Source organism: Carettochelys insculpta, chromosome 9 (genome assembly GCF_033958435.1).
Source record: "Carettochelys insculpta isolate YL-2023 chromosome 9, ASM3395843v1, whole genome shotgun sequence".
NCBI classification, from domain to species: domain Eukaryota; kingdom Metazoa; phylum Chordata; order Testudines; family Carettochelyidae; genus Carettochelys; species Carettochelys insculpta.
This window is the reverse complement of record NC_134145.1, coordinates 39243441-39259294: the sequence shown is the minus strand read 5'-3', so window position 1 is coordinate 39259294 and position 15854 is coordinate 39243441. Positions and strand designations below refer to the sequence as shown.

Sequence of the window (15854 nt, the reverse complement as noted above, 5' to 3'; positions counted from 1 at the left end):
ACTACAATGCTCCTTGATTTTAATACTACCCATTATTGTGTATTTAGTCAGTTACAAGAGAACATTAATATTTGCATAAAAAAATAGCTAGAATTCGTACCAGTCAGCAGCACATTTGATTTTTCAAGCAAGAATCCTTGTCTTGTTTTACTCCAGAAAACACTGTAAATTGTAAAGTGTAAATTTATTAACTGAAAAGCTTCCCCTTAACTAACAAATGTTTTTCTGATTAATAAAAGCGAGACTTCCTTTTTCTTGCTCTACGTCCTATTCAGACTAACCAACAGCCTGAATGTGGAAATCAAAGTGGACTCTTTACTGTTCAGTCTCTGAATTAACAGAATGAGACTTCAGTAATTTTGCACTGGTAATTCTAGCTAATCTGGTTTTAGTGGAAGCACTGCATCTACAGTACAGCTGTCGGACTTGCTGAGGAATCTACCACTCATTTTGAGTATAAAATGTAAATTAATACAAAAGCCAAAAGAGAGGTGAATTAGAGGTGTTTCTGGAAAATGCTCTGCGGACAAATCTTTGCGTGTGTTTGGAAAAATACACAATACATCAATAAGACAAATCATGCTCAAGTCGCAATCAAACATATCACCTAAGAGAATGTGACCTCATACAGCAAATAATTACAGTAACAGAACTGAAAAACTTTCATAGACTTTGACCCAGGGTCGAATGTTTAATTGGTTAAAACAACTCTTAGGACAATACATAAATCAATTAGACAAATATTTTGAAAGCAAATTTCCCCCAAAATAGCTTTAATTTTTAATGGAAATTAAACAAATCTAACTCCAGTTCATTTGATAAGATAAAACAGTAAAAGGGAGCTTAAAAAAAATCTACAATTACACAAGTACATAGTCACATACATCACTAGCAAGAAAAAGATGGAACAAACTGAAGTCATAAAAGTAATAAAACCCCTTCGTGTCCAATATCTATGCTGGCAAGTACTTTTTTCTGATATAAAGGCACTTTGAAAACCCAATATGGTTTAGTTCATCAAGTTTGCAAAGTACAAACAATTTTACAAATGTATGATTATAATGAAGAATGTCACCCAATGTGACGTGCACGACAGCTCTTCAACTTGGGAGAACACTGGCTTTGTGGAAATCAGCAGCTTCAGGATTGTTTTAATGAACATTTAGTTTGCAGCAAGATGGGCTATGAATCTATCCAGTGCTAGACTTCCAGAGACTACATATCCATGTAGACCCTGCTGACATGCACTTACATCCTTAGAATGGGACTTGATCACAGTGCATTAACGAACCATTAATGCACATCAGCAGGGGCCACACAAGCAGGCTGGCACAGAACACACTCAGACCCCAGCAAGCTGTGAACTATTTTTTTTTTTTTTAAAGACAAGACTTTCATTAAAAGACATGACCTCAGGATTGTTGTCCCAATATCTTAGTTTCCTGTGGAACAACTGTAGATAAGTGTGTGTGGGGGACAGGAGACGACACCTCTAAAATGGAAAAAAGAAGACCAGAAGTCCAGGATATCCTTTCAGTTTTAACTCCTTACATGTGAACTCCAAAAATAGCCAAAAGGCATCCATCCATTTGGTCTTGGTTAACTGGGGTAGTGGGGCTCCGTCTTGAATACAATGTTTTATGCCATTACAGTACCAGAAAACTTTGGTCCAAAGAGCACAATTTATGATGTTCACTACATGGCTGCAAAGTCAATCTGTACATAAAGCTGTCTCACTCCTGCCTGTAAATAAAAGAGAGAGAATTCAATAAATGAAAAATTGTGACCCACACAACTGTACTTCAGTTCCAAATGCTATTCTATGTCCTTTTTATTGATATCTTGTTCTATAGTACTACTTCTATACCAAACTTAGTCAAATCGCCATTAAAAATAGAAGTACAAAATTACAGGAGTTAAAGATTTGAAAGGCTTTTACAAACTTAAAAAAAACTTAACTTAAAGCACAAGTTCTTCAACCACAGTCTACAAATAATGTAACAACTTTTTAATGAACTTAATGTGCATTTTTAACACTTGAAACAGATGCCAGCTCTAGTGCAGTAAAGCGAAAGGACATGATGCAGACTGAATTATGAAGCTGTCCTACAGTATAAAATGCATTTGTAAAAAGGACAGGCATGGCAATAGCGTATTTATGTGAAACACCAAAACAACACTGGAATATTCTACAGGCACAAAAATTACAAATCACCTCTCTGCTCAGAAACCCCAAGAGAATACATGTAGACAACGTCCTTTGCTCTGTCATCATTTTATATAAACGATATTGAATAAATTATTTAAGGAACTATTAACCCTTAAAGTCAGGCTGCTGGATACAAAAGTGGTTCATGTTGTTCATTGTGCATAATCACCTGTAAGAGGAAGCTAATATAAACAGACAGAATGAAAACACGTTGCTGAGATTCAGATTAATGTCAACTAAACTCTTCCGTGGCTATGGCAGTAGAAAACAACTTTTCAAAAGCTCAAAATATACACCAACAATTAAAAGCTTCCAGCACAAACAAAGAAAACACACATGCCTCTAGGGACTTGTTTACAAAGCAAATTATACCAGTATACTTAAACTGCTACAGACACCATATGGATGTTTATGCTGAACAAGAGTAGCTTTTTGCTGTTTTGCTACTTCGGATTACTTCCAAAGAAATAAAAGCCATACTTCCTCTGCAATAAAAATGTCCACACAGGATGTTATAGTGGTTTAAATTCTTACCTTAATTTATACTGGTGTGACTCATGTAGATAAGCCATGAGCCACACCCTAAAACAAACCTGAGAATTGGAATGATTTGGCTTGAGTCTTTAGGAAAAGTTATTTAGGTCTCACAGAATCTTGGGAAAGCAGAACACTTGAGAAAGCCTAACTTTTCTGGCTCCCTGACATGCAGTGGACTTTGTTTCAGCAATAATGTTTATTGAACATGCTAAGTCACTTTGATTTTTTAAGAACTACAAGCACCACTACTACTCAAAAATGTTTGCTCCAACTATACCTTCAGCGGCTCATTTTTTTCCTAAGTCCATCTGATACCACCCCCTAGAATTAACACACAGAATCGCTGATCTCTCACTAGTAAAACAATCTTTTTCACTGGAGGCGTGAAATGACAAGGTAATTACAAATCCAAACAGACAGCCCACACAGCCAGGCTAGCGTTCCCAATAACTGGCCTTCCCACATACGTAAGCAGGCTTCAGACTAAACTGTCCAATGCATTAGCTTTTTCGTTATACATAAAACATGCCTGCTGCCTCCTCATGACTTGCTGAAACAGATCCATACATGCCTGACATTCTCAGGAAAATTTACTTATAAGCATGATCCTAGGAGGTCTGCTTGAAATAAGTGCACCACCTCCACGTTCCAACATACAAAGCTGAAATTAATGTCTAAGCATTTGTGTGGACTGGATCCTCAAGTTCACTTGCTTCAGGGTCCTTTAAATTGTTTCACTGCAGCAAAGACTTACAAAACCCCCTTTCGTTAAAAATGGAGGCAGTGTGCTGCCTAAACACATGCACCACGTGAAGTGTCTGCAGCACCAAGTAACAGAGGCAAAAACCTGAATATAACCACATAGTAAAACTGAGTATTCATGAGCAGATTCAGACAACATGGGGCCCATAATAAAAAGACAAATTAAGTGATATGGAAAGTAGAGAGAGTAACAAAGTAGCAAAATTTATAGATGACAGGCAGTGCATCTGCTTCCTGTATTGTCAGGCCCCAGGGATTAGATATGCTCTATGTCTTCGGAACAGAATTCAAAGGAACAAGTCCTAGTTGGGGTTTACTGCAGTTCATGGAAATAATTCCCAGTCATTCCAGAGCTTTGTCTAGTCTGGTAATTGCAAACATCACCAGATGTACAACATTGCACCACAACTGAGGCTATTGCCAGTATGATATCCAGGACCAGGGATAAAGATGGAGATAACATTTCCCACCGGAGCAAATTCTGAAAACAGCATTTATGAAAACATCTTTATAACCGATCCAGGCAATTCCTGTTTTCCTCACTGACAATTATTTGTGTTCAAATAAAATGTTCTTCCTCTCTCATCCAGTCTCTTGCTTTTCTTACTGACATTACACATTAACATAGTAACAGGTGTGTTGTGAACAAGACATGAGAAGTCATTCGTCCACTCTGCTCTGCACTGGTCAGGCCTCAGTTGGAGTATTGCGTCCAGTTCTGGGTGCCGCATTTCAAGAAAGATGTGGAGAAACTGGAAAGGGTCCAGAAAAGAGCAACAAGAATGATCAAAGGTCTAGAGAACATGACCTATGAAGAAAGGCTGAAGGAACTGGGATTGTTTAGTTTGGAAAAAAGAAGATTATGGGGGGACATGATAGTGGTTTTCAGGTATCTAAAAGGGTGTCATAAGGAGGGAGAAAACTTGTTTTTCTTGGTCTCTGAGGATAGAAGCAGCAATGGACTTAAACTGCAGCAAGGGAGCTTTAGATTGAACATTAGGAAAAAGTTCCGAACTGTCAGGGTGGGCAAACATTGGAATAAATTGCCTAGGGAGGTGGTGGAATCTCCATCTCTGGAGATATTTAAGAACAGGTTAGATAAATGTCTATCAGGGATGGTCTAGACAGTACTTGGTCCTGCCATGAGAACAGGGGGCTGGACTCGATGACCTCTCAAGGTCCCTTCCAGTCCTACTATTCTATGATTAACCCTAGGTTTCTGGTACCATCAGTTCATAAAGAAAGGTTACTCACCGTAGTAACGGTGGTTCTTCGAGATGTGTCCCCGTGGGTGCTCCACATTAGGTGTCGGGCTCGCCCGGCGCCGCAGATCGGATCTTCCAAGCAGTTTCTGCCGGACCGCGCATGCGCCGGTGCGTGCCACTCCCCCGCGCGCTCCCGGCCACGTGCGCGATCCGGTCCCCGCCAGTTCCTTGACCAACCGCCTCGGATGCTCCTGCAAAACACTGAACAGAGATCCGAAGCGGGGAGGATGGGCGGGTAGTGGAGCACCCACGGGGACACATCTCGAAGAACCACCGTTACTACGGTGAGTAACCTTTCTTTCTTCTTCGAGTGTCCCCGTGGGTGCTCCACATTAGGTGACTACCCAGCAGTAACCCAAGATAGGAGGTGGGTAATCGGAGTATGTGCAGCTTGTCCCCGAGAGGACCGCTGTCGAGAGACGGGTATCCTCTTGGAATACCCTGTGAAGGGCGTAATGTTTGGCGAAGGTGTCACAGGATGACCAGGTCGCCACTCTGCAAATGTCTTTTAGCGCAACGCCCTTGAAAAAGGGCTGTTGATGCTGCCACCGCCCTAGTGGAATGAGCTCTGGGCATGGCCAGGAAAGGAGTCTTTTTGAGTTTGTAGCACTTTTTAATGCAAGATACGATGTGCTTCGAGATTCTCTGCGAAGAGAGACATTCCCCTTTTGATTTGGGAGCGATAGAGACTAGGAGTCTATCCATTCTCTGGAAGGACTTGGTCCTGTCTATATAGAAAGCTAGCGCCTCCTCACGTCCAGGAGGTGTAGGCACGCGTCTTTGTCAGAGTTATGAGGCTTTGGATAAAACGAGGGTAAACAATAGGTTCGTTAGTATGAAACTCAGAAGAAACTTTAGGAACAAAGGCTGGATGCAGCCATATGGTTACCGCCTCCTTGGAAAAAACAGTGCAGGGTGGCGTTGCCGTAACTGCCGCAAGCTCGCTCACCCTGCGAGCTGACGTGATTGCGAGAAGAGAGGTCGTCTTTATCATAAGGAGGCAGAGGGAAACCGTGGCCAAAGGCTCGAACGGTGGTCCCCTTTTCGCATTAAGCACCAGGTCCAAGTTCCACGAAGGTGGAAGCGGTTTCCGAGGGGGGGGTATAGGTTTACCAGCCCTTTAAGGAACCTGGTAACCATGGGATGGGCGAACACCGTGTGCCCTGTCTCTCCGTGTCTGAATGCCAAAAAGGCGGCAAGGTGGACCTTAAACGAGGATAGCGAGAGTCCTCCTCTCTTGAGGTCCAGTAAATACTCCAATATCACAGCCATAGGCACCGAAAGGGGGGCTAGCTGTTTGGTAGAACACCATGCCGTAAAGCGAGTCCATTTCTGCTTGTAGGTCTTCCTGGTGGAAGTCCTCCTGCTACTTTCTAGGACTTGCTGCACTTCCTCCGTACATGTGCTCTCTAGGGAGCTGAGCCATGGATTAAACACGTTTGTAGTCGCAGGCCTTGGGGGTGCGGATGCACTATGGACCCCTGGGCTTGCGTGAGCAGATCCGGCGCCACCGGAAGGGGCATCGGTGGCCGGTCCGACATGCGCAGGAGTAGGGGGAACCATTGCTGTTGATCCCACGTTGGGACTATCGGGATCATTCAGGCTCCTTCCCTCCTGGCTTTCTGCAACACCTTGTGGATGAGCACTGTGGGAGGGAAAGCGTAAAGCAGGGGGCCCCTCCAAGAGATCGCGAAGGCGTCCCTCAGGGACCCCCGTCCCAGTCCTGCCCTGGAGCAGAATCGTGGGCACTTCTTGTTGTGCTGAGTAGCAAACAGGTCTATCTGGGGAAAAACCCCATGCATGAAAAATCGGTTGCAGCAGATCGGGACGGATCTGCCACTCTTGCGTGAGTGCGAAACGCCTGCTCAGCTGGTCTGCCTTCACATTGTGAACGCCTGGGAAGTACGAGGCTTCCAGGGTTATATTGTTGGCGATGCAGCAGTTTCACGACCGGACTGCTTCTGCACATAAGGCACGGGACCGAGCTCCTCCTTGCCGATTCATATAAAACATGGTGGAGGTATTGTCTATACTGATCCCGACTACTTTGCCTTTTATATGGTCTCGAAAGTGTCTGCAGGCGTTGAACACTGCTCTGAGCTCCAGTATATTTGTGTGCAGTGACTGCTCCGTGGAGGACCACAGCCCTTGCGTCACCTCTTCGCCCATGTGTGCTCCCCACCCTATGAGGGAGGCGTCTGTAGTAAGAAAAACCAATATGTGTGGTTGGTGGAAGGGTACCCCTGTTAGCAGGTTCTCGGGGTTTACCCACCATTGCAGGGATTTGCGCACCTCTGTTGTGGGCGACGCCACCCTGTGAACAGTGTGTGCTGCCGGGTTGTATACGCTCGCCAGCCAGTGCTGCATGCTGCGCATGTGTAACCTGGCGTTCTGTTGGACGAACGCCGCTGCTGCCATGTGGCCCAGCAGCTGTAAGCACGTCAGAACCAGCACCGTAGGGCTGAAGGTGAAGACTTGCACGAGGGAGCCGACGGCCTGAAAGGGAGTCTCTGGTAGATACGCCCTTGCTGTAATAGAATTTATGCGTGCCCCTACGAACTCTATGTCCTGCGAGGGGTCTATCTTTGATTTTGTCAGATTGATAACCAGGCCGAGCGAGAGAACGTGCCTGTTGTGACGCATATTATGCGTAGTACCTCCTCCTTCGAGGCCCCTTTGAGTAGGCAGTAATCCGGATACTGGAATATAAATACCCCCTGTCTGTGCAGGTAGGCTGACACCACTGCCAAGGGCTTGGTGAAGACTCTGGGGGCCGAGGAGAGGCCAAACGGTAGGATCTTGTATTGGAAATGTTCTTTGCCTACCATGAGAAACCAGAGGAATCATAGGTGAGCCGGATGAATAGTTATGTGAAAATACGCATCTTATAAGTCGAGGGCTGCGAACCAATCTCCATCGTCTAGTGCCGTAAGGATGGAGGCGATTGTGATCATCCGAAAGCGTTGCTTGCGCAGGTACCGGTTGAGGCCTCGAAAATCTAAGATGGACCTCCCGCCTCCTGTCTTTTTCCCCGTGAGGAAGTACCTGGAGTAGAACCCTCTCCCTTGCAGTTGCTCCGGCACTCTTTCCACTGCCCCTATGAGCATGAGATGGTCTACCTCCTGCTTGAGCCTCGCCACGTGGGAGGCCTCCTGGAGGTGGGGCCTGGGTGGAGGTCATGGCGGTGGGAGCGACTGGAAGGGGATGGCGTACCCCGTGGCTATGATCTCCAGCACCCATTTGTCTGTGGTGATCCTTCGCCACTGGTTATAGAATGGTCGTAGGCGATGGTGGAATAACCGCTTCGGATGACCTTGCGACGGTAGTGATGGCGCAGCCCTGGATCTGTGTGTCAAACTTGTGGCCTTTGGCCCTGCCCCGAGGATGCACGGCTGTGTTGGGAACGACGCCTGGGAGTTCTGTACTGCTGGTGCTGTTGATGTCGCCCTTGCTCGTAACCCCTGTGGTACTGGGGACGCTGTTGCTGAGTCCGCAACATCCAGGGCGATCTGAACTCCCGTCCTCGAGGCCGCGTAGCCTTCTTGCATGATGGCCTTGAGCACTGGTTTCTTGCCCTCTGGAAGCGAGTCCATGAGGGAGGTTAACCTAATGTGGTTATCGAAATTATGGTTCGCTAGATGCACTGCGTAATTTGCCATTTGCAACAGTAGAGTGGAGGAGTAGTAGACCTTTCTGCCCAACAGCTCTAGCTTTTTGGCATGTTTGTCTGTTCCCCCACATTGCGACGACTCCACCACCAAGGAATTTGGTTGTGGGTGGCTGAACAGGAACTCCGTGCCCTTTGTTGGCACGAAGTTTTTTTTTGTTTTTTTTTTCCCGCTCTCTTGTGGACAGGCGGAATAGTCGCAGGAGTCTGCCATATCATAGTGGCAGACTCCAAGATTGCGTCATTAAGCGGTATTGCTATTTTGGAGGAGGCCGGAGGTCTCAGATTTTTGAGGAGCTTATGGTGTTTCTCTTGCACCTTAGCTGTCTGGATGCCTTGCGTGAAGGCCACCCTCGTAAAACAGCTCTTGGAACTGTTTGAGATCGTCCGGAGGATGGACGTCCCCCGGGGCCGTAGCCTCATCCGGGGAGGAGAGCGAGGAACCACTGGGATACGTCTCTGTGGACCCTTCCGGTTCCTGCTGGTGATGGTACACCCTATCACTAGAGGTTTGCAAGGGAAAATCTTGGGGTTCCATAACCAGTCCCCCCTGAGATGCTTGAGTCTCTGTCCCCGGTCGCAATTGCCCTCGGGGGTACGAGATCGTTTGTGGGGATCTTTCCCTGGTAGATAGCCGATGGTGTCTATGCCCCGCGTGGTAGGGGCGACCATGGCAGTATAGGCACTGTTCTTGGGAAGGTGACCTAGACCACTCCCTTGGTGCATACCCTCTGCGTCTGGGGGAGGGCTGGAGAGAGCGATTTTGCATAATAGTCCAGCGGTTCAAACCCCAGGAAGGGTGAAGGTGGTCCCAGCCAGGGTGAGGCTGGTTGCAAAAAATGGAGAAGGGGGCTCCGGGTAGGCTAGGGGGGACCCCTACCTTCTGGTTGGAGTCTGCAACATAAGCGGAGGGCTGTGAGAAAGCAACTCCACAGCCCTGTGCGGAGAGGGGCTGCAATGCCTCCTCTTGTGTGCAGCCTTCCCCCTCCCTTGAGGAGGTAACTCCGCCCCCTGACGTACAGGGGATCCCGGCCCCGTGCGCACCGAGCTCGGCACGCTCAAGGGCGGTGCCGCAGGTGCGGTGTGCTCTGGTGCCTGCAGGCTGCGTGCCTGCGCGCTCTGCACCGCCGGTTCCCCGGGGGTCGGTGCTGCTGCCTGCGGTGCCGCCGGTACCGGCGCTTGTTTAGCCGCCGCCCTGCCTGCGGTGCGGGGCGGCTGGCTGATTATCGGAGGCTGAGCCGCTTCCACGTGGCTCTCCGTGCCGCCGCCGATCAGCTGTTGCTGCGGCTGGGGGCTGCTCGCTCCTCCCGTCCCGCTCGCTATTGTTGCCGGCAGGGATTGGGCTGGGGAGGCTTTCCTCCGTTTTTGGCAGCTTTCCTTTTATGGGCCCCGCAGGGTCCCTCCTGCTGCGGCCGCTCCGGCACGTCTGGCTGGAGGGCCTTATGAAAAGCAGTTTTAAGCCGCTGCCCTGCTTGCGGTGCCGGGTGGCTGGCTGATCATCGGAGGCTGAGCCGCTTCCACGTGGCTCTCCCTGCCGCCGCCCATCAGCTGTTGCTGCGGCTGGGGGCTGTGCGCTCCTCCCGTCCCGCTCGCTGTTGCTGCCGGCAGGGATCGGGTTGGGGAGACTTTCCTCCATTTCTGCGCTGATGGAGTGAGGGAGGCAGCTTTCCTTTTATGGGCCCCGGAGGGTCCCTCCTGCTGCGGCCGCTCCGGCACGTCTGGCTGGAGGGCCTTATCAAAAGCAGCATTTTAAGCCGCATCTCCCTGTCTCTCCTTAATCGCCTCTCGGCAGGACTCACATTTTTTTAAAGCCTGAAGAGGACATTGTTGGTGAGTCTTTCAGTTGTTAAGCGGGTACTTAGCACCTTCCCTGTGCTGTTTTCCCCGTCCGATGGCCTGCCTCAGCAGGAGGGCTGATGGCCCGATGCTCCTGGCCTCCGGCGCTTGTTACTGGGACTGGATTGAAGCTGTCCCGCTTGTAGTTTGTTTGTTGCTTTTTTTTTTTTTTTTTTTTTTTTTTTTTTTGAAAAATAACAACCGGCTAACTTGCAGTAGCCTAAGTACTTGAAAAACTTTAAAGAAAAACAGATAAAGTCATTGAATACGCTACTTGGCCTTAGCCTAGTTCGGATTCCGTCTGCAGCCGACGGCGGTTAAGAGGAACTGGCGGGGACCGGATAGCGCACGTGGCCGGGAGCGCGCGGGGGAGTGGCGCGCACCGGCGCATGCGTGGTCCGGCAGAAACTGCTTGGAAGATCCGATCTGCGGCGCCGGGCGAGCCCGACACCTAATGTGGAGCACCCACGGGGACACTCGAAGAAGAACCAGGAAATGTACTGGTGTGTCAGGTATTCACGAGCACCACTTCACAAATAATTCACTGGTATTTTATTAAACCTCCAATAGACAATCAGGCAAGAAAAAGTACACAACAACTGAAAGGTAAACTGAGTTTGAAGTCCACGTATAAAAAGGTTCATCCTTTACTATTTACCTAGGTATTTATAAGATGTTTTCTCTCTCAGCATCATCACTGTACTTCTGAGAGCATTGCAAGGATCAAAGACTAAACATTGTTTACTTTCTTCGCACATAAGTAACTTGGTTAGTTTAAATTTGGTTTGCAAAGGTACATGTGTGTTCCCAGCACACAACTCTCCCCTGTCCCTCACAGAAAACCAAAACCAAATAAATGAGTTTGCATTGAGTTCTAGAAAGGACAAGGGCCCATGGCCATTATTTCCTGCAGAAGTGAACTGAATACTCCAGTCCAGGCCCTATAAAGTTCTGTCTCAAGCTTCCCACAATTTTATTGTTCCAGTAAGTCAGTCAGTTATTCTCAATCTTTTTTTATTTGTGGATCCCTTTAAAAAAAAAAAAAAGATGCAGATCTGTTTGGAAATCTTTGATAGTCTGTGAACACGTAGGGATCCACAGACTGAAAACGACTGCAGTAAAACAGATGTAATGGGAGGGCACGGTTGTTGGAGTAGATGACACCAAGAGCCAGTCTTTGGAGAGCATCACATCAGGATTCCATTCGCTGACACCATGACACCTGCATGTAAGTGTAAGTTGGTGAACCAGAATTTGAGGGCTCACTTTTACTGCGAGAGACATTACAGAGCAAGCAAGTTTTTGGAAGCATTATCATCTTCCTATCTGCACCCCCTTGGTCTTGTATGGTCAGCTTTTGGAATTAAAGCCTCCATTTAATGCAGGTGCACTTGAACTAAAACTGTGTGGAGACAAGTTTGTTAGGTCTGACCTTTTCAAACAATGCTACTTAAATGTGATAAATTCTAGAATGGATTTAATTTTGGGTAATATAAACAAACACCAGCCAATTCAGAGCTGAACTGAGGCTACTCATTATCTACAATGCAATAGTTCTCTGTATTGGTGAGGCACAGGCATATGAAGGAACACATCTTTCTAACAAATCAAACAAAAGATGGCTTTTAATCTGACAGCGATAAAAGAGATGTCTGTCCAGAAATAGCATCTCTATGTATCTGTTCTTCCAAGAGGTCAAAAACAGAACAAGAGTCTGGATTCTTTGAAAGCAAAAGAAACAAAAGGGATAAATATTTTGGTTTTTATTCATGAGACAACATGCAAAAGATTTTTTTTTCCTGGAGAAAAAAAATTCTATTTTGTTGAAATCAGGGGAAAGGAAACACTGGAACTCTATTTTAGCTACTGAGATATTTATTATTTTTAGAACTGAAAGGTATACCCAGTACCTTGTCACACTTGAGTGTCAGATACTGGTCAGAGTAGGTTGTCTTGAATTACAGCGACAAGGTAAAATGTAGCTTGTTAGAGTAAATGTAGCCCATACTGTTTTTTTTTTAAACTGTCGCATCACTTGTAATTGACTTTACATCGTAGCTATAGACAGTCACTTTAATTTCACTGCCCTTCTTTCTCTCTTCCTTTAACCTGACAATATCAATTTCTAATGAATTATCTATGTGGTCTGCACTGATTTTGATAGTCTAGTGTCAGCTGGAACCACCTTTACTGCACAGCTGAATGTACAGAAATCATATCTTAGTCTAACAAAAGGAGGAAATACAATGATCTCAAACCCGCATGTGGTAATGGCTGGTAAATGCTGACTTTAGTAGCTACCACTGCCTAGACCAGGAGTGGTCAAAATCAGTCTCAGGGGCTGGATCCAACTTGCCAAACATTTCTTTCGGGCCCCCCAAGCTGACTAGCAGACTGTGCGTACTTACAGCCCGCAGCATGTGTTCAGCTGCCCCACCCCCCAACCTTGTTCTCTCTGCAGCCAAGCTGCTGGTAGGATTCTCCTGCTAACTGTGCAGAGGGGAAGGGAGTGGAGGGGAGAGGGTAGTGCAGAAGTCAGGGTGTACCCCTGCCACTGTACCCATCTCTGCAGAGCAGGAATTAGAGAGAGGAAGACACACAGCAGAGCGGTTTCAGTCTGAAACAGGGAGGGTAAGTGACTCAGGAATGCAGAGCCAACAGAGCAGGACAGACTTCACTTTAAGAGACAGAGGATACCCTCTCTCAGAAACCTACCCCAGAGCAGCCAGGAAACACACACTGGCTGCTTCTACACATGCAGGATCTTCCGGAAGATCGGCGCCTTCGTCTGGAAGATCCATGGAGCATCGACACACGTAAGGCGCTCTTCTGGAAGGAATCTGGAAGAAGGCCCCCGATCCTCTGGATTCCGTACTGCACTGCAGAATCAGGAAGAGGGCCTTCTGCCAGAAGAGTCTTCCAGAAGAAGGCATGTGTAGACGCTCCCCAGACTGCTTCTTCCGGAAGAAGTGGTCTGCCATGGCAGTGGCCCGCCAGAGAGCAGGGACGCTCCAGGTGACCCCAGAGGGCCTCTGTGGTCTCCACATCCTGCAGCTTTTAAAGCTGCAAGGACCCAGAGAGCCTGTGGCAGAAAGCAGAGTGTGAGAGACAGGCAGCATGTGTGGGGCTGCCAGCCACACTCCCCCGAGGCCCCATGCGACCCACCAAGCCCAGACCCTTAGAGACAGCCAGCAGGCCAGCACGCCGCACCGCTCAGGGGAGCCCCAGGAACCCAGACAAGGGCACCCAGGACTCCGACTGGGCTCCCAAATGGAGGGCCCCCTCATGGACCAAGCCAGACCTCCAGGACTTCCTGGGGCTCTGGCACGATGAGGAGGTCCTCTGGGACACCAGCGGGCACCGGAAGAATGCCCCAGCCTTCGCCCTCCTGGCCCAGGGCCCGGCTGTCCATGGCCACCCCTCCCGGACACCTAACCAAATTTGCTGCAAGGTGAAGGAGCTGCGGCAGGGGTGGATGCAAGCCTGGAACAGCACCCACAGATCTGGTCACGCCCCAGCCAACTGCCCCTTCCTACAAGGAGCTGCAGGACCTCCTGGCAGCAGACGACACCTGACCACCCCAGGTCACGGTGGAGACGGCCGCACCCGAGCCCCCTGCTGCACCAGAGGCGGAGGAGGGCCCCACCACCGTTGACGTCCCATCCAGCGGGGAGTCCTCGGATGGATCTTTCCTGATCACGCTCCCCTCCACCACCAGCAGACAGGCCCCCTCCAATCGGGCATCACCTGATGTGTACAAGGCTACCTTGGGTAAGTGCGTGCCATGGCAAAGACCTGGGAGGAGAGGGGCACACCCGGGCCCCAGCACCCTATGGCCTGACCCTGGCCTGTACCTGGTCGGGGCCCAGAATGCACCCATGCCTGTGGGTGACACCTGGCTCCCTCCCCCACAGAGCACCCTCTGAATGTGCCGAGGGCCCCTCAGGCAGCACAGCTCTGCCCAGACCCCCCCATGGCCAAGCCCCCCCACCCCAGCCTGCAAGCCCATCACCAGGGTGGGCCACCACAGACAGTGCCCCAGCCCCGGCACCATGCCACAGGAGCCAGCGTGGCGAGTGCACGTGGGCCTGCACAGCGGCATCTCCAGGTACACGGCTGTCCCGTGGGTCTGGGAAGGGGGCAACATCTTGGGGAGCCAGGACCACACCTCCCAGTGTCCAGATGTAGCACTGATTCCACGCTCTCTCTCACAGTGGCACCATCTGAGGACAAGGGGAGCCGGACAAGGAGCCCAGGAGCTGTCCAGGCTGGAGGACTCAGCAGGCCACCAGCCAGGCCCAGACCAGGCACCGGGGCCGTAAGGATGAGGTTGCAGCCTACACTGCAGCCCTCCACCACCAGAATGCTCTTGCCAAGAGGTGACTGCCCTTGATGAGGCTGCGCTGCAGTGGAGGCGGGACACATGGGAGGAGGTGGTGGGGATGCTCCACAATGTGCCTGGGACCCTTGTGAGTCAGCACCCCACTAATTCCCCCAAGCCCCCCCTGCTGCTCCCCCCCACGGTCCCCTCACCTACCCCGCTGCTTCCCCCAAGGCCCCCCGGCTGCTCCCATCCCCCAAGCCCATGACCCTGAGGCCCTGGCCACCCTACTGCCCCCGGGCCTGCCTGTGGCTGCCCTGAGGGACCTTGTGGAGTGGCTCATGGTCACAGTGGGCCCCGTGGAGGGCCCCCCGGCTGCAACACCTCCCCCCGCCCGCCACCCTCTGCTGAGGCTGGGCCAGGTGCAAACTGGCCTTACCTGCCAGTGCTCCCGGCCCCATCAGTGCCCCGCAGGGGACTGTGCACCCAGGGTGGGAGGGATACCTACGGGCGCCAGGACTTGCAGCCCTCCACCCCATCCCTTGACTATCCCCCACCATCCCTGTCCCAGACCCCATCCTAGATCACATGCCCCTGGTCCCTTACCTCCATGTATATAGTTTAGTCAGTTTTAGGTTAATAGACACTAGTTTTATTATTTCCAAATTACTATTTACATTGTTTTCTACTGTTTTATGTTGTGGGTTAAATAAATTTACATTTTGCACCCCTTGTACCCCTGATTATTGTGAGTGGGGTTGTGTGGGGTGTGCACATAGGGGTGTGTGCAGGGGGGCATGTGGGGAAGGCAGGTGACACAGAGGTGGCCTGTGACCAGTGCCTAAATTCGTGGAGTGGCTCTGCTGCAAAAATGATTGCCCACCCCGGCCTAAAGGTTGCTAAAAAGCAAACAAACCATGCACAAAACGTGGCTTTCAAGAGCAACAGAAGTGAATGTCAATACAGAGGCATCACAGTGGGTGTACAAGTACAGCTAGTCTCTCTGACCAGAAGTCTTATCTTGAGGAAAGCCTCCTCATCTATTTTCTTGGTTTCTGACACTTCAGTATAGGGCTTCAAAGCACCTCGGAGACTGCAACACTCTCATGTCATGTCTCCCTTAGAGGTAATAAAAAGGCTGTTGAAGAGAAATGGACTACATATATTGAACAGGTTTCAGTTTAACCATCCTGCCTCCAGCAACTGGAGTTAACATCACAAGTTAAATGAGACTCTGATATGTGGCTAAAGACTGAA

The 15854-nt window shown here is 49.3% G+C and overlaps 1 protein-coding gene across 4 annotated transcripts in view; it reads right to left on the bottom strand.

Annotated features, from left to right (window-relative positions):
• Nucleotides 1-678: 678 nt before the first annotated feature.
• SLC30A7 (solute carrier family 30 member 7) overlaps nt 679-15854 on the bottom strand; it is a 90732-nt gene continuing 75556 nt past the window's right edge. For 3 of the 4 annotated variants that reach the window (XM_075003046.1, XM_075003048.1, XM_075003050.1), the window contains one exon: nt 679-1743. In XM_075003046.1, coding sequence (XP_074859147.1) covers nt 1696-1743 — 48 coding nt within the window. In that variant the 3' untranslated portion in view covers nt 679-1695. Of the gene's footprint in view, nt 1744-12128; nt 15717-15854 lie in introns of those variants that run through there. The other variant, XM_075003049.1, reaches the window with a different exon arrangement.